General features: G+C 42.9%; 1 protein-coding gene across 2 annotated transcripts in view; it reads right to left on the minus strand.

The window, feature by feature from the left end:
* The window catches only part of SLC22A23 (solute carrier family 22 member 23), a 98259-nt gene that overhangs the window by 20165 nt on the left and 50658 nt on the right, over window positions 1-27436 (minus strand). The window contains exons 4-6 of one of the 2 annotated variants that reach the window (XM_035552731.2): window positions 8347-8515; window positions 5996-6123; window positions 666-755 (exon numbers count right to left, since the gene is read on the minus strand). In XM_035552731.2, the coding sequence (XP_035408624.1) occupies window positions 666-755; window positions 5996-6123; window positions 8347-8515 (387 nt within the window). The remainder of the gene's footprint in view (window positions 1-665; window positions 756-5995; window positions 6124-8346; window positions 8516-27436) is intronic. The other variant, XM_035552732.2, reaches the window with a different exon arrangement.

The following is a 27436-nucleotide window of genomic DNA, read 5'->3' on the forward strand; positions in this document are numbered from 1 at the left end:
CAATCTTCAGTTGCTCACATACATTATGATACAGCACGTCATTAGATGATTACGTTAAGTTTTCCCTCCCAGAACGCTTGCTGCAGCCAGCAAATGGGCAGCTATTAATGATGTCTCTACCTTTCTCATTCAACATGTGCCCCTCTGCCTTATTACCCAAACCTCACAGTGAATGCAAAAATCATAGGTTTCCTCAGAGACATTCCTACAGTGCTGCCAGAGTATTCACGTGCTTCATAAATATCAATGAAATCATCTCCACTGCTTTCTCGCATAATTATTCCTACTTTGCAAGGCAGGGAGATAAAGTAGAGAGGAATTGTGTCCAGAATGAAAAAAAACATGCAGTGATTTTAGAAGCATAGCCTGAGGAATGTGAGCTCTGGGTTGCCCAGAATCCTCTGCATGTAACACTCACTGTAGGTGTTGATATAAAAGCTCCACTTTTCTGCAAAGCAAGCCCCAGAATTACATGCTAGAGACAGACACTGAAGAAGCTGTGATTGGTGACAACACTGGAAGAGCCTGATTGCAGGGAATTTTCCATCGTTGTACAAAAACATCCCTGGTGGACACAGGGTACAGCTCTTTTGGAGGTATTCAGCTTCATTTCCCCAAGACTGTCCTCTTTCCTTCTGCAACTCCTTGCCTCATTCACTACACACCTTCCAAATTCTGCAACAAATGAGGAACAGACAACAGCTTCATTTCCACAGCATCGTCCATCCTATGCACTGATTCGTCCATTCTATGCCCTGTGGAAAAAATAGGTTGTAATCATGCTATTAAAGGCTCTACAATCATGCCTTCACACTAGGAGGCCAAGCAAGGGTTCCCCAGGCAACCTGACTTTTTGCATCTCTGAGAGCATTACTTGTCAACATTTATATTTCTCTAACATTACCAACATTCAAAAAAAACAAAAACAGAAAAACACCAAAGAATACCTCAAATGTCATCGTGTGTTACTGTATCTGGGCCATCACGTTTTAGATACCTACACACGCATTACTGCTATCTGCTGCTATCTAGCTGAAGCCATAGAGGAAATCTCAGCAGAGAGCAAGCAAGCTGGGCAGCACAGAGAGTCGAGGCACGCATTTTAGAGGTGGATATCACAGGAGAAGGATGCCAAGACTGAATCCTTGGGTGTGATGGCTTGTTCTGAAGGAAGGAGGAAGCAAATGGTCACAGTGCCTTCGGTCTCCATGCTCTACCTCTCCTCTTTCCTTTCTCTACAACCATTAATCTACCCCGGTCCTTGTTGCCTTTGCCCAAACTATTTTTATGCTTTGTCCCCACAACTCTCTTCATTCTCCTTATTTTGTCTGCTCTCCACCACCAGTCCCTCTTCTTGCTCTCCTCTTCTGCTTGGTTCCCGAAGTCTCCTCTCCTTGCCCCTCACATCCACACCAGGCTCACCCATCCTTGCCCTTCTCTGTGCACGTGGGCTGTGAGAGTGCCAGAAGCACCAGGGTTTCCTCCAGCCCTCCACGTCCAGCTCCTGCTCAAAGTCAGTCAAGCTTAAAAAGAAGCTGACCACCACTACTACTTCATTTTTTATTTTATAGCATATTTGGCTTTTCCCAGTGGCACCAAAATGCACATCCTTGGTAGAGTGCGGCTTTCTTTCCCTGTCCCCTCCAAACCCTGCAGCTGCCAGAGGTCACTGCTGTCCTCGCCAGGGATATAGCCAGTGCATGCATGAGCTCCTCTTCCATTTCCGTACATCTAGCCAGCAGAAGAGGACTTACCCTGGCCAGTCTTAGTCTTGATGCTCACTATTAAACGGTCAAGAAATGGGATCCTATAAAGGAACACATCCAGCAGGTTTGCACGAGGTAGCATCCCATGGTGCTACTTGTGTTATGGGGCCAGGGAACTTGCTTTCTTTCTCTAGCTAGTACACCTGGCACTTCACCCATCCCAATCTTTCTTTTGAAACAGCAGCGTAGTTGTAGCTGTGATGATCTCAGGGCATGACCAAAGGTTTGTAGGGAGAGTTAATCTCTCCCACTATGGAAAGAGACTGACTCAGACATAAAGCTTTTTCACCCTTCCTTCGGTTATTTACTTAATGAAAAAACAGCATGCAAGTGTGTAGATCCAAGCCTCACGATTAGGAAAAATAAAAATATGCAGCAAAACAAAATAAAAAACTAACTTACGTACAAAAATAAAAGTGATGGCAGCACGTTGCTCAGAAGCGAGAAAGGTGAACAACCATATTTTAAAAATTCAAATAAAATCCCCTGAAAACCACAGCTTTCCTAACTACAACTAAGACATATGCACACACACAATATTTGTCTCCACAGTACTCCTCCTTTCTCTCCACAAAGGGTTCTGCTCTTTAAAATATTTGCATACATTTGGATGCTTGATCTTTGCTAGCCACTTTTGTAATTATGTCAATATTATTCCTCTGTGCTGTAAAACTATTTTTGTGCCTGCTTCCACTGTCTGGTTCTACCTTGGAAAGCAACGTCTATATATCCTCTGTGTCCACAGGAGTGTTCTGGTTTGTGTTTTCACCTAGAGCTGAGCAAAGAAGCGATTTTGTTATTTCGCCCAGTCAAGCAGTCATTTTTTCTGCTAAGGAACAGCTGAAACATCACTGACCAAAGGTGAAGATAGGGAAAACCACACCAGGATGGGCTTCTACGGAAGCATCAAGCCTGACACCCAGATAACTGCTGCTACGGCTTCCCAAGCTGTGCATTCCCAAACACAGTGATGGGCTAGATACGGGTAGAGCAGAGACCAGCTTGCAGCAGGTGATCTGTCCCAGCCAACAAACCAACCCTGAAAAAGGTGAAGAAAAAACACGCACCCTACCAACATAACAAAAACCAGCTAATGTATGACACAGCTTTAAAAAGGTGTTAGGATAGTTGGTGCTTGGGGATTTCCAATTCCCCTAAATACTCTAAAGAGTAAACTCTCTCTCTGCTTCCTTAGCATTTACTTCGCTCAGCTAAAAACAACTGTCCCATAGCTACACTGGAACATGTGTTTGTTCCTTGTTTCACAGGAGAATAGGGAAGAGATGGGGAGGTTTTAGAAGAACCTGGTAGTGAAAAACCTCTACTAAATTAATGTTATCAAAATATTTAATTTGCTCATGACTGAAGCTGACTTTTTTGGATAATGGGAATTGAATGTGTTTGACATAATTTGTCAACAAAGCTTACCAAGCCTGTTTTATAAGTGACATTTCAATATGCAGTTGGATAACAATATTTATTTTGTTGTAAAAATGAATTTAAACTTCTGTCGCTAAAGGAGGGCAAAGTGTTGAGCCAGCTAGTAAAATTTTGAGACTTAAGAGTGTTTATAGATGCTTTAACCAGGTCAAATTAGTGCACCTACTTTTCTTAAGTGTTAAAGAAGAAAGTGCAACCGCATAAAACCAAAAATCTCACAATGGCAAACTGTTCCTACCAAAAATCAAAAGATCTACCAATTGCCTCAAATGTGTGCATACATCTCCTGTAATGATCCGTTACACAGCATACACTAACGTGACTGATACACGTGAGTAGAATTACGCTGAGGTTTCCAGCTGGAAGGGACTCTCTCGGAACAGCTTACCGTTCACAGCTTAACACACCGAGCATCTCAGCCACGCAAGGCTGTTATGACTAATATTAGATGGCAACACAATGGGCCTTAACTAAAGCGAAACAGTTTCCAGCCTTCTGAGATGGAAAGCAGAGAATAAAACAAATCACAAACAAACAAAACCAAACAACCCTTCACTCGGATAGGAAAGCTCCACAATGGATTCAAGCGGAAATAGGGGATATCTGCATCAGGCTGAATAGCATCCTTTCTCACACACGAATACCAGCTTTTTGCCCATTCCCCGCTACAGCAATTATGTATATGCAATTATGACACACAAAAGCAGAAATATGCTTTCTTCTGCTTACAGACCCACTGAGACACATATGTCCTGTAGTTTGATCATATTTTTCATTCAGGATTTCTGCTTTTTTCCTGTCCTCACTCAAACGAGCAATGCTCCCATGCACCCAGAAGAAGAATGCCCTTCCAAAATCTTTAGTTAAGCTCATTTCATCCATTTGATACTGCTTCGTTTTTCTGTCCCTACAAAAATAAAGCATTGCTCCAGAGCTGGATTAGAAAAGCCTTACCATGTGGCGCTGCAGAGAGAGTTTAAAAAAGACAAAGCCAAAAAGGAAAAAAAAAAAAAAATACAAAACCAACCCTACCTCATACCATAAAACAAATCCAGCATCAGCAAGGAGGCAGAACCGAGCACGTTCTGTATTACACGTAGAAAGGTTGCAGAAGGTAACGTACTGACAACTGCTATGTCTAAATATATTTGCAGGCAGATAGTCCATAGCATCAAGACGTGTAATAACACTGTTTTCCACATGAAATGGAGTCCCTCCTTAAACAGGAGTGTGCCCCTACCATGAAACTGCTGGAAAAAGTAATCAGTCACAAGTAATAGTCATAAAACCATTTTGATACTTAGCATTCCTCCATGGACAATATCATTATAAATGGCTTAAGTAAATCCCTCTAGCACCGAGTTACATCTTTACAATTTCCCTTAAAGGAAACTCAGGTAATTATTTTTTCCCTTAAAAATAAATTTTATTTTGTCTGTAAATTCAATAACCTGACTAGCTAAGAAAGGCCAAATTTAGAGCTGGTTAGACAGCTTGAGCTGTCTCCAAATCCAATGGTGAGACATTTCATTGCCTCATAAACAAGTTTTTTCCAAGATTGTTCATTTACTCTGGGAAAGATCTGCAAAAAGGAGACAGTGATGGAGATCACCGCACTAACGGCTGCTCCGTACCCTTGAGCTTTTCAGAGCTTTACCAGAAAAAAATGTCATTTACGTTGCAGAGCCATGCTACGTTAGATGCAGATCCAGGAAACCCCTGACATAAAATTCACATGCAAACATGATAATTAACACAAGTCTGCCAACTGCACCAGAAATACCATACCATTGGCCTTGGTATCAATACCAAGATGAAACACAGACCCAAATTGGACTTTTCCCTACTAGTCCCATCAGTTTTTAAGCATGTTATTGATAAAGACTGCTTCATTCACGATGAACTGATTTTAACAGTGATGTTTTTCCATTCTGGATGCAGTCTATCCCAGGGCTGATTGATACCTTTAGCAAGGACTGACCTGAGCTACTCCAGAGAACCTTTACAGCAAATAACAGCCAAGTTCAGAGAGAGCACAGATGTGGGGGTGATGTACCCCTCCAGCCCCCAGAGTCATGGTGGGTAGGGTATGAAAAACTGCAAAAAACACCCTAAAACATTTCCACTCTTTTCTGACTAGTAGGTAGCCTGATACAGACTGCAGGGCACACTGTAAAAATGGGTATCTGTGGGCACTGTCAAGCCTGTGAGGAGGAGGAGGAGGAGAGCTCTGAACCAAAAACTGCCCTCTACTGCTGTCACCAGCAGGACCCCGAGCCCCCAGGACAGCATCATTCAGATGCTACAGGAGCAAAAAGCAGTAAGGGTTTAAAGAGAAACTGGGATGTGATTTAGGTCTGCCACGGGAGTGGTGTTTTAGAAATTCTGGCTTGAGTGCTGTCACTTCTCCCAACCAACAAAACAAGCGCTGCGTGATGGGCAGGATCCCAACCAGAAGCTTCCTTAAAAAAGTTTCCAGAGGCGTGCTGAGCTGATGGCGCACTCTGCAGCCATTGCAAAATTATTCAAGAGATGTCCCTAAAAGCACATGGCACTGCCAGGTGAGACTGTAATTACTAAGACTGTTCAACAGGCTGAGCAATGTTAAACATGGTCCTGGAGTTTGGAGCAGTTTTTTGAGAAAAAAATGAATGAACGAATGAATAGGATGGTTTTGCAGGCGGTAAATAGATTATTTAATTCTGGACAGCAACGCCATGCGCAGCCTTTAGAGAAGAGCAAGCAATTTCATCTGAGCAGCCAGACTCGTGGTTGCCTGTCCTACTCACCAGGCACCACTCCTTTGATGTCGCTTTCCGTGTTCATCCTGTTCTTGCGAGTGAGCTGAAAGATAAGTTCCTTGGACGCCTCAAACTGCTGCGTAGCCATCAGCCACCGGAGGGACTCTGGGAAAATACTTCAGAGATGGAAAACACGTTAGGGTCACTTTCTTTTTAGAAAGCATCTCCCAGTTTGTTGAATTAACGAGGATGACGTTTCTCCTCAGTGCAAACGATATTGCTTTATTTCACCATCTGGAATTTGACAAATCTGTGCAATTTCTAGGAAGTTTCTAGAAATTTTTTCAAGTTCTGGCAGAGAAAGAAGTGATAGTGATTAGCTGCTCATTTAAATATGTATGAGCAACATTACTATTTTCAAAAAGCAGACAAAAGACTTGTAAAATTAATAAAAAGGGCTCAGAATATGGAAACCAGTGACATTCACTTTTACACTGATTGACAAATGATACAGGAACCATCCTATCACCTTGAAAAAGGATGTATTAGAATTTTATAACATATTAGAGGAGTTCTGCCTACCAATACCATTGTGAAAGAGCAGGGAGAAGGAGGAAGCACTGCATGCAATAGACATTTGCTGCCAGGCAGGGAATAAATGAGTTGTGCAGTTAACGCAGGATAATTCAGGCCACAGTAGGAAAATTTCTGACAGAAGTGATTTGAATTCTCTTGTAAAGACGAAGAGAGGAAAGAATTACTTTCTAGGATTATAATGGAACAGATCTTTTTTTAAATGTTTAAACATCCAGAATATCTCCCTCATACACAGATTTTAAGGCATTCTTTTATACAGGTCAGTATCGTGTATGCGCCAGACATCATGCAGTTGCTGCTATAAAAGTTTCCCTTAGTAAAGACAACATTATGCTAATTGAGTTGCCTTAAAAGCATACACATAAAGAGAGTTATAAAATAAAGAAGTTTACTTTTCATCTGCTTGTTTCCTTCAAATGCTGACGTTCACCTGATTCTTCAGTGTAATTAGCCATTATTCCCTGTTTTTTTTCCAGGTAAGTTCATTTTATTTTCATACAAAACCAAAATAAATATGTAGATCTTAAACAAAAAAGCCCCACACTTGCATCAATACAGATACTTTCAGACTTGACTATAAGCATATTTTTCTTTCTTATTTAGGCCTCATTTTCACTCATCTTCTAAGAGACCTTCCTAAGAACAAATTTTAAAACTAACTTTTAACTTCAAATATACAATACACCGCAAATTTCCTTCACAAAGTGCCAATCCTTGCTGTGGATGCTGCATCAGTTCTTGTACTTTTAAGCAGTGGTGCAGTCAATTGCGCTGTTAGGGTGCTACCTTTAAAAGCTGATGCAATTTGGACTTCACCCTTAGCAAGAAATTCATCCTTGACAGAAAATATATATATACACGTGTGTGCACGCATATATATTTATACACGCGCATATTTATACGTGCACACACATATATACACGTATACAATTATATTAAAAAAGAGGAAAGTCAGGCAACCTGCAATCCAAATGATATTTGTCCTGTTATCCAAACTCTGCTCTGGGTATGTGGTGGGTAAGTAGCAAGCAGTGAATTTTTCCAGTTCCTTTGTTCCTTTGCTTATAGCAAGTAAATATTTTAATTTAGCCAGCATTACCTTTAATATTAATTACCTAGCCTGTTCTCAGTCTTACGGTTTTGTACTATCCTGCTCTTGCAAGCCCCTGCTGCGTTGTGCCACCACTGTGTGTCACTATTAAGACAAAAGCGCAAAGAAAGATTTTTGAGAGGTTTATAAAGTTCTGGTGAAGACAGACCCGGCACCACCAAGGTGGGAGCCTCCCGTTTCCCTAGGGTAGGCAGCATCAGGCCTGGAGCCCCATGCTGACAGAAGACCAGAAGAAACCAGGATGGGAGAAGTAACCTGTGGGAACAGTGCCGTCGGCCCAACACACGCTAATTTGGGAGAAACCTAGCGGGGAGGCTCAGGGCTGGCCACCTCACACACATGCGGCGTCCAAGGGTGCTGCTCACGAGCGGATGTGTGTTATATTTAGTATGGCTCAGCCAGGCCAAAGGAACCAACAGCGACAGCCCAGAACCACAGGGCAGGTTTACGGGGAAAATTTAGCTGTGCAGCCACAACAGCTAGGCTGAGACGCGTCCTTTCAGGCGGCTTTTTCATCTTCAAAGGGGACACAACAGCCAGAAAAATTACAAAATGCAACTTTCAGCTCAACGGTTGAGCCATCTCCTGGGTCCCCATCAGGCCTCAGCAGATGAAACCTATGTGAGCACCTCCAAATCCAGTATTAGGGGCTTGTGTCACCTTGGACGTGATGGGAGGAAGCAATACTTACACCCAGTAGAGCAGCATCAGCAGGAAGGGGCAGATGATGACCGCCTGGAGGACCTGCCAGTCCCTGCAGAGGGCAGCCAGCCCCGGCATGAGGAACTGCCCCGCCATTTCGATGAAGCTCGCCACCATGGTGATCATGAACCGGTGCGCGGGAGGACAGAGCTCTATCCCTGAAACACAGAGCACATGAAGCCACGTCAGGCCCACACCAGCAAAGGTGCCCACATGACTACCTCCCCCTGGCCAGGTGCCTAGCTTCACAAAGCTTTCAGGGTCTTAACGTCCTTCAAGACCTTCAGCCGTCGTCATGCATGATCATATAAATCTTGCGTCCTCATGCACTTAGGCTTCGAATACCCTGTCAGCAATGGAGAAGCTCATTAGCAGCTGGCTGTGGTGCTAATGTTGTGACATCCTGGCACCTACTGCATCTCCTGCAGCCCCACTGCATCCCGATTATCAGCTTTCCTTCAGCCTGTGCCCAGGGGAGCATTTTAATAAAACAAATACATACATAACATACATAGATAGATTCATTTTAAAGGAAAATGGAGGGAAAAAGATAATCTATAGATATGGGGTTGAAACTTTTCATAATACCCAAAGACACTACATGCCTTTCCAATTAACCTGCTGGGAGACAGAGCACCACCGCTCTCAGCAGGATACAGTCTCCTAACTCATATGGGATGCCACCTGTCCACACCTGTATACGCTATGACTCAGCCAGTTTTAAGCTGGTTTTTGCTGAGTGGGTTGTTCCTGGGATCACTTTTTGTTTTTGCAATACCTAATCTCGATCAACTTTCAAACAAGACAGCCTTCTGTCTGTCTTATCCTGTCCTCCATCCTTTCTTCTGCTGTAGGGCAATTTACCACCATGACTGCTATCAGCATTTGTCTCAGCTGCTTTGTGACAAGTGAGTTCAGCAGACAAAAACTTCCTTAAACCACGAGTTCCGTCTACCTTTGTTTAGTCTTCAGAAAATAAAATGAATTTATCAGAAAGGCAGCTTTTTTTTTTTAATCTCCAGAAGAAATAGCAGTAAAATTGGACTGCCTTCTGCAAATACATTCCAACATAAATAATGTTTTTGCCAGTAGGAATACAATAGAACCCACTATTTCAAATTTCCCACTTGCCCACACTCACTTCTACAGATTAATAGTCAAGCACATAAACCTGCCACAAATGTTGTGCAGAACTTATCAGCATGCTGATACAGAAATGTAGGCTCATAAACGCTCATGATATGTTGCTGACGGCACTGGTGTTTTTCCTTGGGATGTTTCCTATGGTTGTTTTAAATTAAAATTTAATGGTTGTTAAAATTGTAATTGAAAAGCCATCAGACAATAGGAAGAGATGACAGCTGCTCATTCATTCACTCTCTCATCTGTAGGTTGTTCAGCATCTATCACTGTAACACAGATTTATATTAGCTGACCAGGAACTAGCTTGCAGATCAAATGTAGGATTAGACACCACACTTTTTTTTTTCTCCTTTTATTTTGGCCAGTGATAAAAACCACTGATGGATTTTTGCCAATACAAAAAGAAAATGTGTCTGTTGTGAGCAGCCCAAATTTTCATTAGCTTAACCACAAACAGAGCAGCTTTGGAAAAGGAAGGGGGGAAAAGTCCTCAAAGACTCTCACTTGGTATAAAACGCTCTTACGTTTTAATTAGGAAAATGAAATTAAAACACAGAGCTTCTTATGACATGAATATGGCTTCATTCTTACTAATGAAGTATCCCAAGCCTAGCAAGGCGATTTTTTAAATTCTATGCAAAGAGGTCACTTCCGTTTTATTTTCTAATCTGCAACTATGAAGTGTTTCTGTTTGTTTTGCTAAACCTTAAAGTTGCAGTTACTCATGCTCCAGTGTGCCTTCATTAAGTACAAGGACGAGTTTTGTTGCTATAGAAACAGGAAGCCTGCATTAGGTAGGTAAGACTTTGGCACTTCAACTGCACTACTTGGGTTAGTATGAGATTAAAAAAAATAAAATAACCGAGACAAGAACAACTTCTGGATGAAGTCAGGAAGAGGCATCAAAATAATAGAAGTATGTGGTTTTGAGTCTCTGGTGCATAATACATATCACTCCATATGCAGCAGTCGTTCATCGTATAGAAAGGAAGTCACTTTGGAGGCAGTTTCGCATCTGTTTTCTTTTCCAGATTATCACAGGCATATAATCACTTTTTGCCCTTTCTTCTAGAAAAGCTGGAGAATGAAAAAAAAAAAAAAACAACAAACCCTGCTACAGCTGGGTGAGCACAACTTTCAACTGACATCAGCGGGCGCTTCATGTATTTGAAATATCACATCTCTGTGGAAATGTTCTACATATGAGAACAGTCTACTGACTTTCCAAAACCTCTGGCTTCAATTTGATATGATAAAATATTCAGCTCTGCAGTTTTTAGCAAGCATTTAGCAGTCAGGCTTGTTCCACCTCTGCCCCAGGACTAGCAAAGGCTTCCTGCACCCTGCTGATGTTCTCACTGGTGCCTCGATGTGCTTGGCCACCAGACCTCTGTGTCCACACCAGTTTTCACCCAGTTCACACGATCCATTACTGACTCACGTACGATTGCTGCAAGACAGAAATCAACTTCATCCCTCTGTGGCTAAGCTGGCAAGAAAGCTCCATTTCTTTCCTTCAGCAGAAACATTTTCACCTCAATTACTTTGCTAAGCAGAGAGAGTCAAGTAAACCCTTATCATAAACACAAATCATGGAAACAACTGTCAGTATCACAAACTCCTGGATATATCCATCTGCTCCACTTGGAAAAATTTGTGTGGGCAAGAAGACAGGCACGGAAAAGACCTTGCTTACTTGCCCAGTACTTCTCTTCCTGAAGACAATTGCCTAACCCTATGCGTGGTGCAGACGTGATCCCCACGTGGCCCATGGACACGAGACACACACCACAAGCCTCATTGCACAACACACAATCTGGCTGGGAAATGCAGAAGCTTAAAGTGTAGAAATCCTTGAAATCTATGAGAGAACGAGTGTGGAAATCTTCCCACTCAGACTTGGGAAAAAAATCACTTTGTCCTGAAAGGTCTCTCACTGAGTTATTCAGAAATCCCATGGGAAATCATTTCAAATATCAGCCAAGGGAATAAGAACCACAGCAGCAACACTGGCTGCTCCAATGACAAAGGCCAAGCTCAAGAAAAAGATGTTCAAAACAACATTTTTTTGTATATTATGAGGACAGACTTCAGAGCACTCGGAGCTCCTCTGCCACTTCATACACTGTCCTTTTCCAGCACTGCAGCAATGGCCCTGCCTGGCCCCTAGCAGAGCCACATGCACCCCTGGGGTGTGTTAAACCTTCTATATAAGGGGGGCTTTTTCCTCAGCACCTGAGAGGGTTCCCACTTGATGCTCCCCACACTTCCTGATGGGAACAACCTTGGAAATGTCCTGGTCTGGCTCCCCTGGCCAGTGCAGAGCCAGCCCTCGCGTCACAGAGGAGCCGAGTTTCACAGAGGATGCCAGTGTGAGAAAGGCACCGATGGACCAACAGGGCAGAGCTTGGTCAGAGCTTGGTCGGGCTTTCTGACCACCCAGCTTTAACCAGCAGGTTGTCAGGGCATCCTCTTGCACATTAGGTGAACGCAGAGGTCAACAGAAGTTTCCAGCCTGCAGCATTTTTGAAATGTGTCTAAAAAACACAGTAAGTAGTATTTAGGACCTGGCAGACTATACACTGAGAGCAACATTGTCATGCACAAGTCCTCATCCGATCCACACTGCATATTACGTGACAACACTGGCAAGGCTGTAATGAGATTTTCTTGACAGACCAGAATAAAGAAACAACTGGTAATGAGAGCTTTGCTACTGGAAACGAGAGCTTTGCTATCTCTCAGCAGCCACAGCATGCCACTGGAGACAGGCAGATAAGACCTACCAACCAGGTTTTGTAATACCAAAATTACTTTTCTTTAAACGGGATTCATTTTCTCCCTCTCACACACAAAACCCACTACATTTCACCTGCTATGCAGCCCTTTGGGATCTTTGTTAAAAAGAAGGGAAAAGCAGATTCATTGCACGGACCAAATGAAGTGCTGAGAGGCCCTTCTGCAAATGCATCTGCGGTTTTACCAAGAAGAAGTTGCATATAAACATCCATGAATTAATTCCCTACAATTGTCCAGTACTTGAACCAATGCATGCTGTTTAAGTCATTTAATCTGGAGACCAGTGCATCTGGAAGAGCTCTGGGAGCGGAGCAGACACTAAGATGTTTCTGGAGTGATGCTGTAGGCAGATGAGGTATGGCACATCTCAGACCTGCCTTTTTCAGAGCGTCTGCAGAGAGCCATTAGTCCTGAAAGCTCTCACTTCTTTTTTCTTTTTAATAGTTTTTGGAAACCTGGAGATAGCTTGCAAAAGGAGCCAGGGCTCTAGCTTGTTCCACACCAAAATTAATTGCCCCCTCCAACAGCTCACCAAAAAGCCTCAGTTTTTTGGAAGAGGACAGTGCTCCACCACACACCCCTGTGTGGCTGATAAGGTTTTACAAAGCTGAGGGGCTGGCAGCTCAGGTTGAGGTGCTGGTGAGAGGAGGGAGCTAACGGGGAGCCTCTGCAGAGGAGACGGGCACACGGACAAGTGACTGGGGAGGAAGGACTGTCACCAGGCTGACATCAGCTTGTGCTGCCACAAGGCATGACTCAAAACCTGCTTAGCCCAGCTGCTTCAGACCCCAATGGGTGGGCTGTCATTGCTGTGAAGGGATTAAGGGCCACATCCTGTCCTTTCTTACTTGGTCTTACCCTTATGCGCTGGTAACAGACCGTTTGCTTCAGATTTCAGAAGCCTTCTCATTTGTCCTCAGAGGCTGACATTTATTCTCATAGGATATTTGCACAATGAAGAATAGCAAAGACTTATTTAAAAAAAAAAGTCATTTGCAAATAATATATCAAGAGGGAAAAGAGGTTAAATCCCACTGCCTGAACAACTCTCTAGCATTCACTCACTCATCTCCAGTCCCAAAACACAAAGCAATTCTTGCGATGTGGTCCAAGCACTAGCTACAACAGAAACCACAAGCTAGCTGCTTTCTGTGCCTTTGCAGTTCTCTCTCCCCCCCTCCCAGTTTCAGACTATGAGCTGCCAAGACTGTAATTATATAGGATTATCCCCTGGAGAAAACAGCCAGGGCAAAGCACCTGAAGTCTGGGCTGCAGCCTTCCCACTGAGGGGGGGAGGAGACGAACTGACTCTAGATTCATTTTCATGTTTATAGTTTTTAAAATGCTACCAGAAAGAGGAAAAAAAAAATCAATTTTTGGCAGTTTCTACCATGTTACTATATACCCAACACTCCCTCCAAGGGCTCTCAGGTTGCAAGTCCTACCCCAAAAAGGGAGGAAAACAATCGCAGTTGCACAAAGCCCTTGCTATCAGCCAGGCAGAGGAAAGCACAGGTAATATGGTATTAGGTGTAAAATGCAGGACACCAGAAATCACTAATGATGGTAGCATCCTAACACACCAGAGCCGCGTGTGCCTCTCAGAGCCAGGAGCTGCCCAGCTTGGTCAGGAGTAAAGATGAGGTTTTGTGTTTGGAGCACAAAGCTAGGGCTCTGTGTATCAACAGACCACAGAAGGAAAGGAAAAAAACATCCCAGAGCACTTAGTTTCCGAGCTGCTCAGCACTTCCAGCACATCCCACCACAGCTCTACCCCCTGAGTAGTTCTCGGTGATCCTGAGAACTACTTGGGGGTGACCCCATCCTGCTGTTCCTGATTTCCTAATGCCCACCAAGCTCTCTCGAACCTCAGAGACCTCATCCTCCTCCAAGACTCTCCGTGGGGTTTGCCCTCGGCCGTAAGCAGATCATCCTGCTGGATATTCCTAGAGGGGCACGGTCCCCATGCCCACAGGAGGCTCAACCACCAGACAGGACTGAGCAGCAGCTGTTAATAACTCCCAGACAAGCCTTTCAGTTTGCAGCTGGCTGCTAGGGGAAAAATAAATAAAATAAATAAAATCCAGCAAATACCTGCCTATATATCCAAATTTGCAGGGGGTTACTAGACTCAAACTTGCAAGCTCTGCCAGCGCCAGCCAGGGGCTAAGGCCACTCCTTGCCTCAATCAGTGTGGTCCGAATCCAGCACGGGCTGAAGCGGCACAGGTTAAGTCTGCGTGTGCTCCCGGCTCCGCATAGACACTGCTCTTTTTCTTGATCGTTTCTGCTGTCACCAGAAGCAGCTAAGGAAGCGCTGTGTGTAAATACAGTTTATTAAGGAACAACAAATAGAGCAGCACGGGGAAGGAAAGGTTATCACACACACCGCAATCAGCCAATTCATGTAAACAAATGACAGAGATGGACTGAAAGGAAAGGAAAAATCTAATTTCCTCTCTGGAGAAATCCAATCTGTTGTCAAGCAAGGACAGCAGTAATAGACTAAACCTCCAATGACCAAATAAGAAAAAACGGGATTATTTTCCCCCAACAGCACAGTAGGACAAAATTTATTCTAAAATACATCTATGAAAGGACATCGGTGCTCCTTCAAAGGTACTTTTCTACACATCATAGGTTTTAGGAGGGTTTCTTTTAAACACACAGTAGCCCACTATTTACACCTAATTAACGTTTTTAATGTGTGTCAAACCAGTCACCCGTGTGCTGACACAGCCCGAGGTGACAGACGCCCCAGTGACGCCTCAGCGGGCACACGGCAGCACTCCCTGCTCCTGACCAGCACAAGTGCCTGCTGCCTACCACTGAGCTATGAGATAAGTCAATATCTCACCTGAATAGGCGTCTTTTCTCACAAAAACTATACCGTGTGTTCAGCTGGTATATGAGCACCAGGCCTGTGCTACAACTGCGGGCTCACTGCCAGGCCTCGGCTAGTGCGAGCGCTGCAATGCGCACAGAGATGTGCGGCATCAAACGAGTAAGCACGGCAACACCTCTTGTCCAAGAACCAGCCAAAACCACAAGGCACATCACCCTGCTTTTCCTGACTCTCCCCTGTAAGAGACACAAGGCAACCTGATTTCAGGATGAGCCCTCCTGCCAGCTGCAGCCTACCTTTGGCTGCCCACAGCAGCAGTGATGTTGCTTGCAAGACAAACTCCCAAAGCAGGCCGCTGGCTGCTAAGGATACCTTCAACGCACCATGCTGCCTTTTATTACGCCATGTCATAAAAATCAAAGAAATGTTAAATCACGTTTTTGGCACTGCCAAAATCGTTGCCATCTATCCTGCTTCCAGAGGAATGCAACCCTGCAGCAGCATGCAGCCACCAGCAATTTTTGGTGACAGTTGCTGTGTGAACAATGGCATTATGGAATAAAATCCAGAGGATGGTTCTGGAAACCACAACAGCAGTATCATATATATAATATATACAGTATACAATATATAACACAGTAATTTCAGAATACAGGTGACTTAATTTAAACGTGATTGCAAGTGATGAAAAAAGCTTGGATAGGAGATAGGCCTTCATATACATTAACTACCTATAAAACCAATTGTTTTCCACCTCCAGTCTGTAACTTCCTACTCTCCCCCACCCCAGACTCTCCAAAACCACGTCAATATTGTGTTTTTATTTGTGTGCCAGACTAAGACTGCATGGAAATACGTTGCTTTCTTCCTTGTTCCAAAAAGGTGTCTTGCTCTAAAGGAAACACACAGCTGATCACACGAATATTTTGCAAACCTAACACCTCTGCTGTTCACAACAGCTGGCCCCTTTTCTCTTGGCAGGATCTAAATCACAATTGGCGTCTTTTTGACAGGAATGAATGAGAGCAGCTGAAACAAAAACCACAGTGCAAGAAGCATCAGAGGAGCTCATTTTCTTTTATGCTTCAGATGAAAGGATTCTGCATCTGTATTTGTCAGAAAATTTCAACAATATTGTAGCCACTTAAAGTAAGAAAAGAGAAGAAATTCAATAGATGCGAATCTGCATGGCAATCTCTTAATTAAACAAGTGGCAAATAAGTTGCGAACAGCAGCTATTTCTAAACCTCAGTTCTCAACCTCCAGGCAGATGACAGTCCCCAAAAAGGTGAGCAGGAAAAAGTAAACCCAAAACAAAGTGTTAGGCATTTATTAAACATTTCTGAGCTCACCAAGGCAGTAGGACAGCAAGGGGCAGTGCCCAGCAGCCCCGCTCGGTAGATGATTTCTGCAGCCCCTCTAGGGGCTAGGCAGCCAATTCAGCCAAAAGCATTTAGTAAGCACGTTTGCGAGAGGCTGTCACACACTGGGCCCCTGGGGTATCCTTGTTTTTAAAGATTTATGCCACCAGGCACTCTGCTCAGTCGTCTCGTAAACACTGTGAAGGAGGAACTCCGGAGATTCAGAGCCAATAAGCCGTTGAATTTCGGGAGCTTTCATCAAGGTGTCCATCTGCTGGAGAGGGAAGTGCTGTTCGGACTAGCAGGTGACTTTTGCATTAGATAGTGCTCTGTCTCTGGGATTTAGCGTGAAAACTGACACAGACCTGGGAAATGCAGAGACAGGGATACAGAATGAAAATGCCCATGCAGCAGGCGAGGAACATGGTGAAGAATCCACAAACCATAGTACCAGGAATCAGTGCAAGCAGGTTGGCCTCTGGTCACACCTCCTCTAATTTCAACCCCATGACAATACAAAAAGTGAAGCAATGAACCTTTGGTAGTATAGGTGACTAGCAAATCCATGTTGATACAGAATTGGCCAATGCACAGTTGGAAGATGTGTGGGTATTGGTTTTCGTCTTCCATTTTCCAACTAGCTTCTATTTTCTAAATAACATACCCAAGAGGGAGCAAAAACAAAAACAAAAAAAAACCAAACACATCCCCCCAAAACACAAGCCAACAACAACAACAACAAAGGAAATGAAACCAAAAAGCCTTTGTAAGGGAAAAAGAAGTTCCTGCATTATATTCTTAGCAGCAGCCTTGAGAGGCCATTTGGTGGATCTTGCCATGGCACAAGCAGACAAACTGCAGCATATTGAGAGCTCTTCCACAGTTGTTTCTAGGATTCCTCTTGAAAGAGGCAAGAGGACAAATTCACATTTTCTTGCATGGCTTCAGCAGAGGGCCACTGGGTTAACTTGGGAGGGCAGCATCTCTTGTTGTACACACAGAGTTTAGTACAGTGGAATGTCTCTCACGTTCCTACTGTCATGCATAGAATTGAAGACTTCAGATTCTCATCTCAGATTTAGATTCAGATTTCTTCCTTGCTAAATTTACAAACACCACCTGTGAACAGCTTTTTTTCCTGAAGAACCAGAATCCTTCAAAGTGGTAAAATCTGACTTGAGGTTGAAGAACAATGAAAGACCTACTAGCGTTACAATTGCTGTGCTAGGTATGCCCACGCAATACTAAAACAGACCATCCAAAACCATCTGCTGGGATTTGAAGTTTTCTCAGGATAGGATCCCTCAAAAATACGTGAGTTTTTCCAACACTCCAAGCAGACCAACAACCCAAGCAGACTTGCTCTAGAAGGGTAAAATACCAACATAACCTGATAAAACTCTGGTAAGAGCTAAATATTTCTGCTCAACAGATGGCAAAACCTCTCCATTTCCTATTAATTTGCAATAACTTTGAAAATGAGAAAGCTCACATTCCTCAATATCCTCCTTTCGTGGAGGTTGGCAAGTATGCTGAGGAAAAAAGCCACCTTCCTGCAGAGGATGCTCGTCCTCACCTGTGAAAGACCTCTTTCAGCAAAACCCTGCCACTTACAGAAGAGTTTGAAAGATGGCAACACTTGCTGATTTGGTCCAAATAAAACCAGAACGAATTGCTTAAGCAATTAATAACACAACATTTAAAAGAAACTGAACTCCCTGGAAAGAATCCAACTGCATTTCATAGAAGTGGGTTTCACTTGCTCTGATAACATTACTCAACTTTGTACACATCACAACTGTGGCTAAAACTATGAAGACGCATACTGCCTCCGCCCCACAGAGATCAATATTTAACCTCTTCCTTACCGATTCCCAAGCATTTCTCTATGTGACTCGTAGGTTTCAAAGGGCAGGTACAACTGAGTGGTGACTCTCTACCTGTGCCAGTACAAAGTCAAAGGCAAAGCAAGACCTGTGGGTAGAGGCATAGAGTCGCCTCCTATGCAGACAAGGCCAGCAACGCACAGCATGTGGTGCTGGACATCCCCTGCCGAGGGTCCAGTTTCAGATACATCAGGAAAAACCCCCACACTTACCAGCCTTCTGTAGCAATAGAGAAGAGAGGCAGGGGAGATAGAGATATGTTTACAGAAGCAGAGGAAATTTGAACCGCTCCTCTGCCTCGCTGAGCAATGTTTCTAATCAAAAGTTGAAGAAAAAAACAGAAGACATTTGGAAGTGCTGTAAACCCTTCAGCTATGAAAGACATGTGGAGAGTGCTGCCAAAGAGCAGTCGTATTTATTATACTGAACTCCGGTGCTTGCACAACGAAGGGTAAAGCTCAGAGGGCTATATAATTGGGATGCATCTTGAATTCTGAGCCAAGGGCAAAAATAAGTAAGTAAACGACGAGGAGTAACATGACAGAGTCATAAAAATAAATAAAGTGCAGAACTGTTTAGAACTACAGGTCCTAAACAATAATAAAAAAAATAAATTCTAAGTTGCAAACCAAAAGCTTCTATCAGGTACCTAAGAGGGATAGACGCGCTATGCTATTTATGAAATAAAAGGAAGAAAAACAGCTTTATTGTTTTTCATTTTAGTTCTCACTACTTGAAGTGCAGTCTTAAAAGGAAGAGCTTTTTGCCTGCTTCAGGTCTGACTGAGGGCTTAGAAGAACCTCTTAACCACAAGGTCTAGGATCGGAACAGGCGTGGTAAAATTCAATGGCTTAGACTGTGCACACACGGGTTGAAGACTACAGCCTCGATACCTCTGAGCATGCCACTCAGCGTGATCAAAAGAAACCACGTGCCAAAAGCGCGAGGCCTACGGGTCCCACCGGGAGAGCAGGGATGGGGGTGACCACCAGCATGCTGAGGTCTGCCCACCTTTCCCACCAGGGACTGGCTGGACCCCCCCGCAAAAGCCCCTGCATGAGGCTGTAGGGAAAGGTAAAGCAAGTGAAAGTCTCTTTACACTTCCTTCCTCATTTCAACAATGCTTCCAGATGTCCTGCAGTACTGCAGGCCTCCCGGCCAGGTACTGGCCTTCTACCAGGGCAATTTTAAGCTCAGGTTTCTAAGAACAGAAGCTTCTGTTACTGTCACTGTTTCCTTATTTTAAGGGATCTTCCTATATGGTTCAGCCACAATGAAACACTGAAATTCTACAAAACCATCCAATAAACAACACTTCAGTCAAACTGCTTCTTCAGTCACTTCCTCACATTTATAGTTTCACCAGATGTTCCATATGGAAGAAGGAATGCCATTTCTACCAAGAGCAAGAATAGATGGAAGTAAACAAGATGAAAAAAGTTTCTAAATAAAACTACTTCATTTTCTGCTTTTGTCCAAAGGAGAGGAAATGCCCGGTGTTCCTAAATGCTGGATGACAGAACATCCTGAGTCACAGGTGAGCACAAGGTGCCAGGCATCAGCTTTGCAGCACACAGCCTGCCAGAGCCTGAAAGGGAGCTGGCTTTCAAAGGGTTACTTGGTGCTACACTGTTCCACAGCGCTTCAATAACCCTAAAGACCTCAAAACCCCGCTCCCTACAATCTAATTTAAGAGGAAAAACTTCTGCTCGGGGTGAGTGTGTGCTGCATTCACCTAGCACACACAAAATCGTAGCGCACCACGACTCTGCCATGTCCATGTGCTAGCAAAATGCATCACTAATTATTTACCCTGTAAAACAATATATATATATATACACAGATACATACATATATATATATATATATATATATATACATACATACATATATATATACACGATGTAATTTACAACCATGCCTGAATAGGCCAGAATTCGCCTGTGAAAGAAACGCAGGACTCCACAGCACTCATTTCAGTGCAGAAAAAGATGTCCATCAGTCTGGGTATACAGGTAACATCTGTAAGCAAAGAACAAGCTCCACAAGCTTCTCTCGTCTTGAAATTTCATCTGGTTTAATTTGAGTTGATATCAAGTGCCCTGATGCTAGCAGGCCTAAGGCTATGCAGCTATACCAAAACCCAGCAGCCTCCTACATCTGAGGAGGCTGAGCTACAGGCAAGCAACATCATCTAACTCTGGACATTACAGATAATTGCATCTTCCAGTATTCACTGTGTGATGGTAAATTGCCAGTAAACACCCAGGCAAACAACCTGCAAAAGTTTCGCTATCCTTAATGGATTCCCCTTACCCTCAAATGCAGACAACACACTCCTGTGCCTTTACCCCTATGGAGTTAAATGGTAGGTACAGACTTCTCCGTGAGCTGGATTTTCCTTTAACCTGCCCAGAAGCTGTTGCTCAGATCATTTTGCATCTGGCATCGCGCACCTATAAATGACATGGCCACAACACAGCCATGTACTCACGTGCATTTGATTAAAATAAACTCATCTAAGAGGGAGGCCACCTTTGAAATGGAAACAAATGGACACAGGAAGGCTGAGGATTTACAAGCCTGAAAATTGCAGAGCTAGTTACCGCTGGAGTGCCGCTGCCATTGCTGTGCTGCTGTCACCAGCAACTCTTTGCATAACCACAAAAATCAAAGCAGAAGCAACTGTGATGACAGTTTTGTGTTTTTTTTTTTTTTCTTCTTTGGGTGGGCTGGTGGAATTGAGGGAAGGATTGAGAACCACTCAAAAAGAAGATAAATAAAAAATCAAACCATCACCAGGTACGAGCCTAACCACATCGATACATTTATTATTACAGCTATGCCTGACAAAAAGCAATATGCAAGCTCCTAAAAGGAGAAGGCAAACATAGGTAGCACAGAAATTGAACAAGGCAAATTGTTCATTGAAAAAAGAAATGCCTACAGCGTATATATCAAGATAACGATGCAACTGGTTTCCAACACTACTGAGCTCCTCAGAAGCAACACAGCTTGGTGTCGAGTGACGACACAAGCCTACTGCTTTTCTCCACTGTGCTCCTGTGCTTGGGGCTGCTTCCCAATTACAGCCAATTTCTGAACTCCAGATATGAGAAAATTGGAAATGCTGATACAGACAGGCCCACAGGGTTTTCGGCAGTTTTAATATTGACCTGGCTGGCTGGTGGAGAATCATTTGCAAACAGTGACGCAGATGAAGATCTGAAGCATGGTAGCAACTTCATTTCAAAATCCTCCTTCAGAACAGGAAAACTCCCCATGCAGTCCACCACACAAAGGAGAGGAGGGAGCAAAATATATCCAAGTTCTGTGCAAAGAAGGAAAAGTGAGGTGCATGAGCCTTGCACTAATTTATTATTGGCTTGTCAGTAGCTAGCATACAAAACCAACTATACAAGCAACAGCTGTATTTTTCATTTCAACAATCATTGCACATCCTTCCTAAAGATACAAAGATTCAAAGCTGATTTTTCCATTTTAGCTAATGCCTGCACAAGCATAAGAAAAAAGGAAACAGATGTTGAGGGGTTAAGAAAAATAGAAAAAAATGCTTTTTGTATCCTGTCCCTCACCAAAACATGAATAATGTAACAGAGGTCAATGTATTCAGGCACAGGTCCTAAATGCATCAACTGTAAACTTAGTTGTTTGGAAAAACAGATTAAAGTTATTTAGAGATACACACAGAATAAATAACAATGCTTGGAATTGGTACTTCTAAGAACTTCTTCGTGCCTAGATACTGTATATCCACACTGAACTATTTATAACAGATTTAAAGCTCTAGGTCTAACCATTAATTTTCATACATCATATCTGATTCACTTGCCTATTAAAAGGATTTTCCCTTCTCCTCAGTAGTCAGTTATTCATTAACCTCCTAGAAACATTTGTAGAAGACACAGTTTATTTCAGGAAAGAATAGGAAATCGTTATTACAATGAAATTTGAATTTATTATTTAAGACAAACAGAACAGTAGGTAATGGGACATAACAGGTCAACATCAGAAGTATCAGAATAACTGTTCTGGACATTCTTGACAAGGAAAATTGGTACTAAGTTGAAAGAATATGATCACAGCAGCATAAAACCAAAATTTTCAACTAAAAAATGTATTTCAGGAAGGAAGCCTTACACTGAAAACACTCCTGTAGTCCAAGAAACAAGTTCTCTTAGATCTGATGCTTCAGTTTGGTTTCCACTTTGTGGCTAACCACCTACTTCCACTTCAACAAAACACGTTGCATTCTGAAGTGGCCCAATAGATATTTGTGCTACCAGAAACACTGCCATGTACAACAGACAAGGCTTCATCAAAACAAGAGCACAACACGTAGCTAACCCAAAGAACATGTTTCTCTTGATTACACCTTGCACCAACAGGTATTGCCACCAAAGAGAAAAAGGTTGCTCTGTCCCAGCCTCTTCCTTCCATGGTTTCACACACAAACCACTCGGTGACTATGGGCTGCAGCACGTGCAGTTAGTTAATATTTACCCCTGTCGATACCACATAGCTCTTATTGCCAAAGGATCCTAACACAAAACGTACCGCCTCTCAAAATATGCAGGAATTGCTCCACCTCTGCTCACAGGCTGATGGTTTCTGGTATAGGTTTAAACAGCTCTGTAGAAATCCATGCAATACTTTACTCCAGCTCAAAAAAGCAGCAAAACTAATCCTTGCTCTGAAACGCGATGGGGAATTTGCCTAGGTAGGAATGTGATATCTGCATATCGGCAATGCTCTTTCACCATGAAGTGATCTGGGTCTCTCTTCTATGCCTTGGCAGAACATGGGTGGGTTGGAGGGAAAGAGTAGTTCATCTTCATCTCCTGACCTTTGTCTCAAAAGCAGGGCAACTATAACTGGCCCTTGAATTTTGGAAATAACTTGTAATGTTTCAGAATAAAGAGAAGCTGCATTTGCTTCAGAACCTGGTATCATAACATAGTCAACATGCATTGCTGTCACTCTCCAGAAACCTGGCTAATTAAGAATATCACATCTTTGAAAGATTCATAAGCTGGGTCTTACAACACCCTCAAGCAATCTTTCTGCAGTTGGAATGGTTATGAACTGATTTTAAAAAAAAAAAAAAGACTATTTGAGACATTATTTCATTCATATCTCATTCATTATTTCATTCAACAGAATGAAAATATCATGTTGATTAAAAACACGGCTGAAAACAGCTGGCTGCAAAATTATCTGAAGCATGGTCAACACCTTGCTCTCACCAGTGCTATTTGCTGCTGGAAAACCAACACTAGTTGATCCCCTTTTCTGGGAAGTGGAGGTCATTTCTTCCACTTCAATAAACTCCCACTCATTCAGATTTTTTTTTTCAGGGAAAATAGAAAAATAGTGTGTGGCATTTAGGATTATAAATATATTTTTTCATTAAACAAAATAAAATCACACGTGAAACTACAAGGTATGCCAGGCAATGAAATAAGACCAGAAGCTGGCAGTCGCTGGTTCCCAGCACGCTCCCAGCTGGCTGTGTAGCCCCAAGGACGATGTTTGTCATCAGCAGGCATAGCAGGGGGACAGCGGCCACTGTCAGAGGCCTCTCTGAGAGACCACAGGGTCTCCTTTGAACTGGGACAGCTGTTTGAAAGAATAAGGTCCTCCTAGGTCTCATAAGCAAACAGAGGCACGTGACAAAAGAAATAGAGCTTGAAGAGTATTTTTTTTTTTTCCTCAGGAAGCAGACAGAGCATGTCTTCTGCATGGGAAATCAGGGAACATAAGTTGGTACCACATGAGAATTCAGACATTTCTCTTCCTAACGAGCTTCCTCAGAGACACTAACCAACACAGACGTTCTGCCTGTTTCTTTGCTGCAGCGGTACTTACTTTTAAAGGCAGGCAGCGTGCCAGGCTTCTGTACCAAGCAGAGATGCAGGGTGAGCAAAGGGAAGCATCCTCATTCAGGGACCGCAGCCTTCCCTCCCAAAGGAGCTGCATCCCAAGCAGCCTGGCACCCATCTCCTTCTCGTGGCCAAACCCACCCACCCCAGACATTTCTGGCTTTCTACTTATTCATCACCACTCTTGCAAACCATGAGGATTGTTCTTCCTTTCACTATGATAGCAATCAGCCCAGAAGTCCTCCGTGCCCAACAGCAAAATGTTGTGCCTTGGCTGCTGTCCCGTGGAAAAAACTATGTTTTTCCTACTTACAGCTACATTTAAACTTAGCTACCATCCTCTGCATCATCTTTTACAGCTATGGCTAAGTTCTTTCCAGAACTTGAGAACATTTGGGTCTCCCCTGTGTTTGCAAGGTAGACATACCCTCAGACGACAGAGCTGCTCTCAAACGTCAGCTAAAGCCTACTGAAGTCTTATAACACTGAAGTAAGCTGATAGTGCTACAGTGTGCCTTGACTGCACGATTTCATTCAGATATGCGGGGGGAAATAAAAAAATAAATAAATCAAGGAACTGTTAAAGAAGAAATAGGAACAACATCTGTGTCTGATGCTACCTGCTTGTTTTCATAGAAATTCAACTTGTAAAAAAAAAAATCTTAAAAAAAAATCCTTATTTTCAGACATACCCCCAGATACTAAGTTTTTTTTTTTTTTTTTTTTTAAACCTCCAAGGCACTGCACTGCATTCGATCAGCCTGCCTTCCTAGAAAGCCTATTCAGATATGTTGGTTTTCATCTGGGGATAACTCAGGTGTGCTGGTTACCCAATCTTAAAAATCAGGTTACCAGCAAAAGCAAAACCTGCTGGAATGGGTGGTGGTTTAGGAACGAGGAATCCTTCCACTCCAAATCACATTTTTGCGCACTTCTACAGCTGGATTTAAATCAGACCTATTTGAATTTCTCAATCAAATCTTTTTAATTACAATTAATTTTAATTACAATTAAAATCACAGTTAAAATCACAATTATGCTTACCATAATTAAAACTAATTATAAAAAAATGAAACTTAAAATTTTACAAATTAATTCAGAACACTCTTCAAGTGAAACACGGAACTGCTGTCAAAGTTTTAAAGAAAGCCAGACACTGAACTTGCAGAAGCCATTGACTAATGTCCTGAAATGAGAGTTTGCAGAAGGTGTTGCTCAGCTTGTGACAGCTATACTTTCTCCCAGATGTGCAAAGAATATTTTGTTAATTTTGGTTTGTTTAAATTAACCTTCTACTACAGGCTTCGAACTTGACACTGAAAGATATCTATGGGAGTGGGGAAGTTTCAGGACACCAAAAGCTTGTTCTTCTCTTTCCTCCAGCATCTGCTGTGTTATCTACCACAATATCAAACTTCTTGAAGGACGTGGTGACCAGAAACAAAAAGCCACAATGCTCCCTTTGTTTTACGAGATCGGTTTGCAATAAAGAACAGAAACATGTTTTTATAAACTCCCATTTTGCTTAAGCAAAAGAGCTTGCGAACAAGCTTTTATTTCACTAATAATTAATTTATAAACAATATTTGTGCTTTTTAATTCCATTTTTCATCCAAGTGCAGCTTGGCACAAAACACAAGGAAAAAACTATCTATTAATCAGGGATCTGACCAAGCATGAGCTGAGTCCTACAACTGCTTCAGTAAGCATGTCTACAGACATACAGTGTGCACCCACCCAGTTTTCCAGGAGCACTGCCAAATGAATGTGAAAACTATATTTAATTACGAGTCAACATATTTGAATTACTACCAGCCAGTGATCAGTTACTTCCTTTTTGAAAAGCATCTTAAATAATTTAGCTCTGATTTTAAGCTAGGGTTTTAGCCTGAAGGCTGGAATAGAAGATCCATAGCCAACTCTTGGTGTTCCCCACACCACCTCTTGAAATGATTAGCAGAACCACTGCAATTTTGTGGATTGCATTAAGCAGCGTACGACCCTGTTGCAGACCCTGACCTAGCTGAATGGGGCTATTTCTGCAAGTACAAGTTGAGCAGCTTATAAACAAACCCTTATGACCTGACCCTGAACACACAAATGCTCCCGCATCCCAAAAGGTACTTTGTAACGATTTCAGTGCTTATAGGGCACAAACGTCTAAAGACATTGAATTATGGTTCTGTTATACTGATTGTGGTTGATGAGGAAGAGCGCTGAGACCAAGGTGTCCTCGCCCCAGACCTTACAGGTGCAAAACAGCTGTGCAAAGCTCTACTTTTCTCACTTCTCCTGCCTTCCCTATACAACCATACAAAGCCTCTGCCTCCTTCAGTTTCCACAGCTCCCCCCCTTTTCCATCAACTGAAAACAAATGCTGTCAGAAGGATGGGCTGAGCAAAGTTTCTTGTTCTTCTGGCTGACAGACAAAACATTGAAGGCTTTTGCATTCTACAACTGCTCTGTCCATCGTGTTTTCTGGCTCAAAGATGTCAATGGTTGTCACTGTCCAATACTGCCCCACATTAGCCACCATAAAGAGAAGCTTTAGACCTTGGTTCATTCAGCCAGTCTTAGGCGTGCTATTATGGAAGGAGGAAAAAAATAAATAACCCCAGCACCAGAAAAAGCATCAGCAGCCTAGGCAGGTATGTGGAAAGTCACAGTTTTCAGAGGAGCCAGTCAAGTTCAATGCCAGTGGCAGGACAGTAATATCTGACCTGTGCAGTTACACTGGCAGACAGACAATAATCGACTGAGATCTGCTGGAAGGGGTTGGAGAAAAGCCTTCATACATACGATTTTGTGCACGCAAAGGAGAACTGTCAGGGTGAATCTATACTGAATAAGCCTATCATGCCACATGGGTGTAGAGCGCATCTGATCCCACAAAAACCATCTTAAAAACACATTTACTGCATCATAAAACCACAATCTCAATATTCTGGCACACTATAACAATGTTTTGCTGATGGCACTTTGGTTGAGAAAGAGCTGTGCAGCTATGGGGTGGGGGAGGCCAGACCATTGCTGTTGCTTTCCAAATTTTCTAACATTCAAGTATTTTGCAATAACAGAATTTTAGATGTTCCTTTCAGTAACACTTTTTTTGGGAAAAAAAACAGTAGGCAGCAGAGGTGGCT

The sequence above is a fragment of the Cygnus atratus genome, chromosome 2 (genome assembly GCF_013377495.2).
Source record: "Cygnus atratus isolate AKBS03 ecotype Queensland, Australia chromosome 2, CAtr_DNAZoo_HiC_assembly, whole genome shotgun sequence".
In the NCBI taxonomy this organism is placed as follows: domain Eukaryota; kingdom Metazoa; phylum Chordata; class Aves; order Anseriformes; family Anatidae; genus Cygnus; species Cygnus atratus.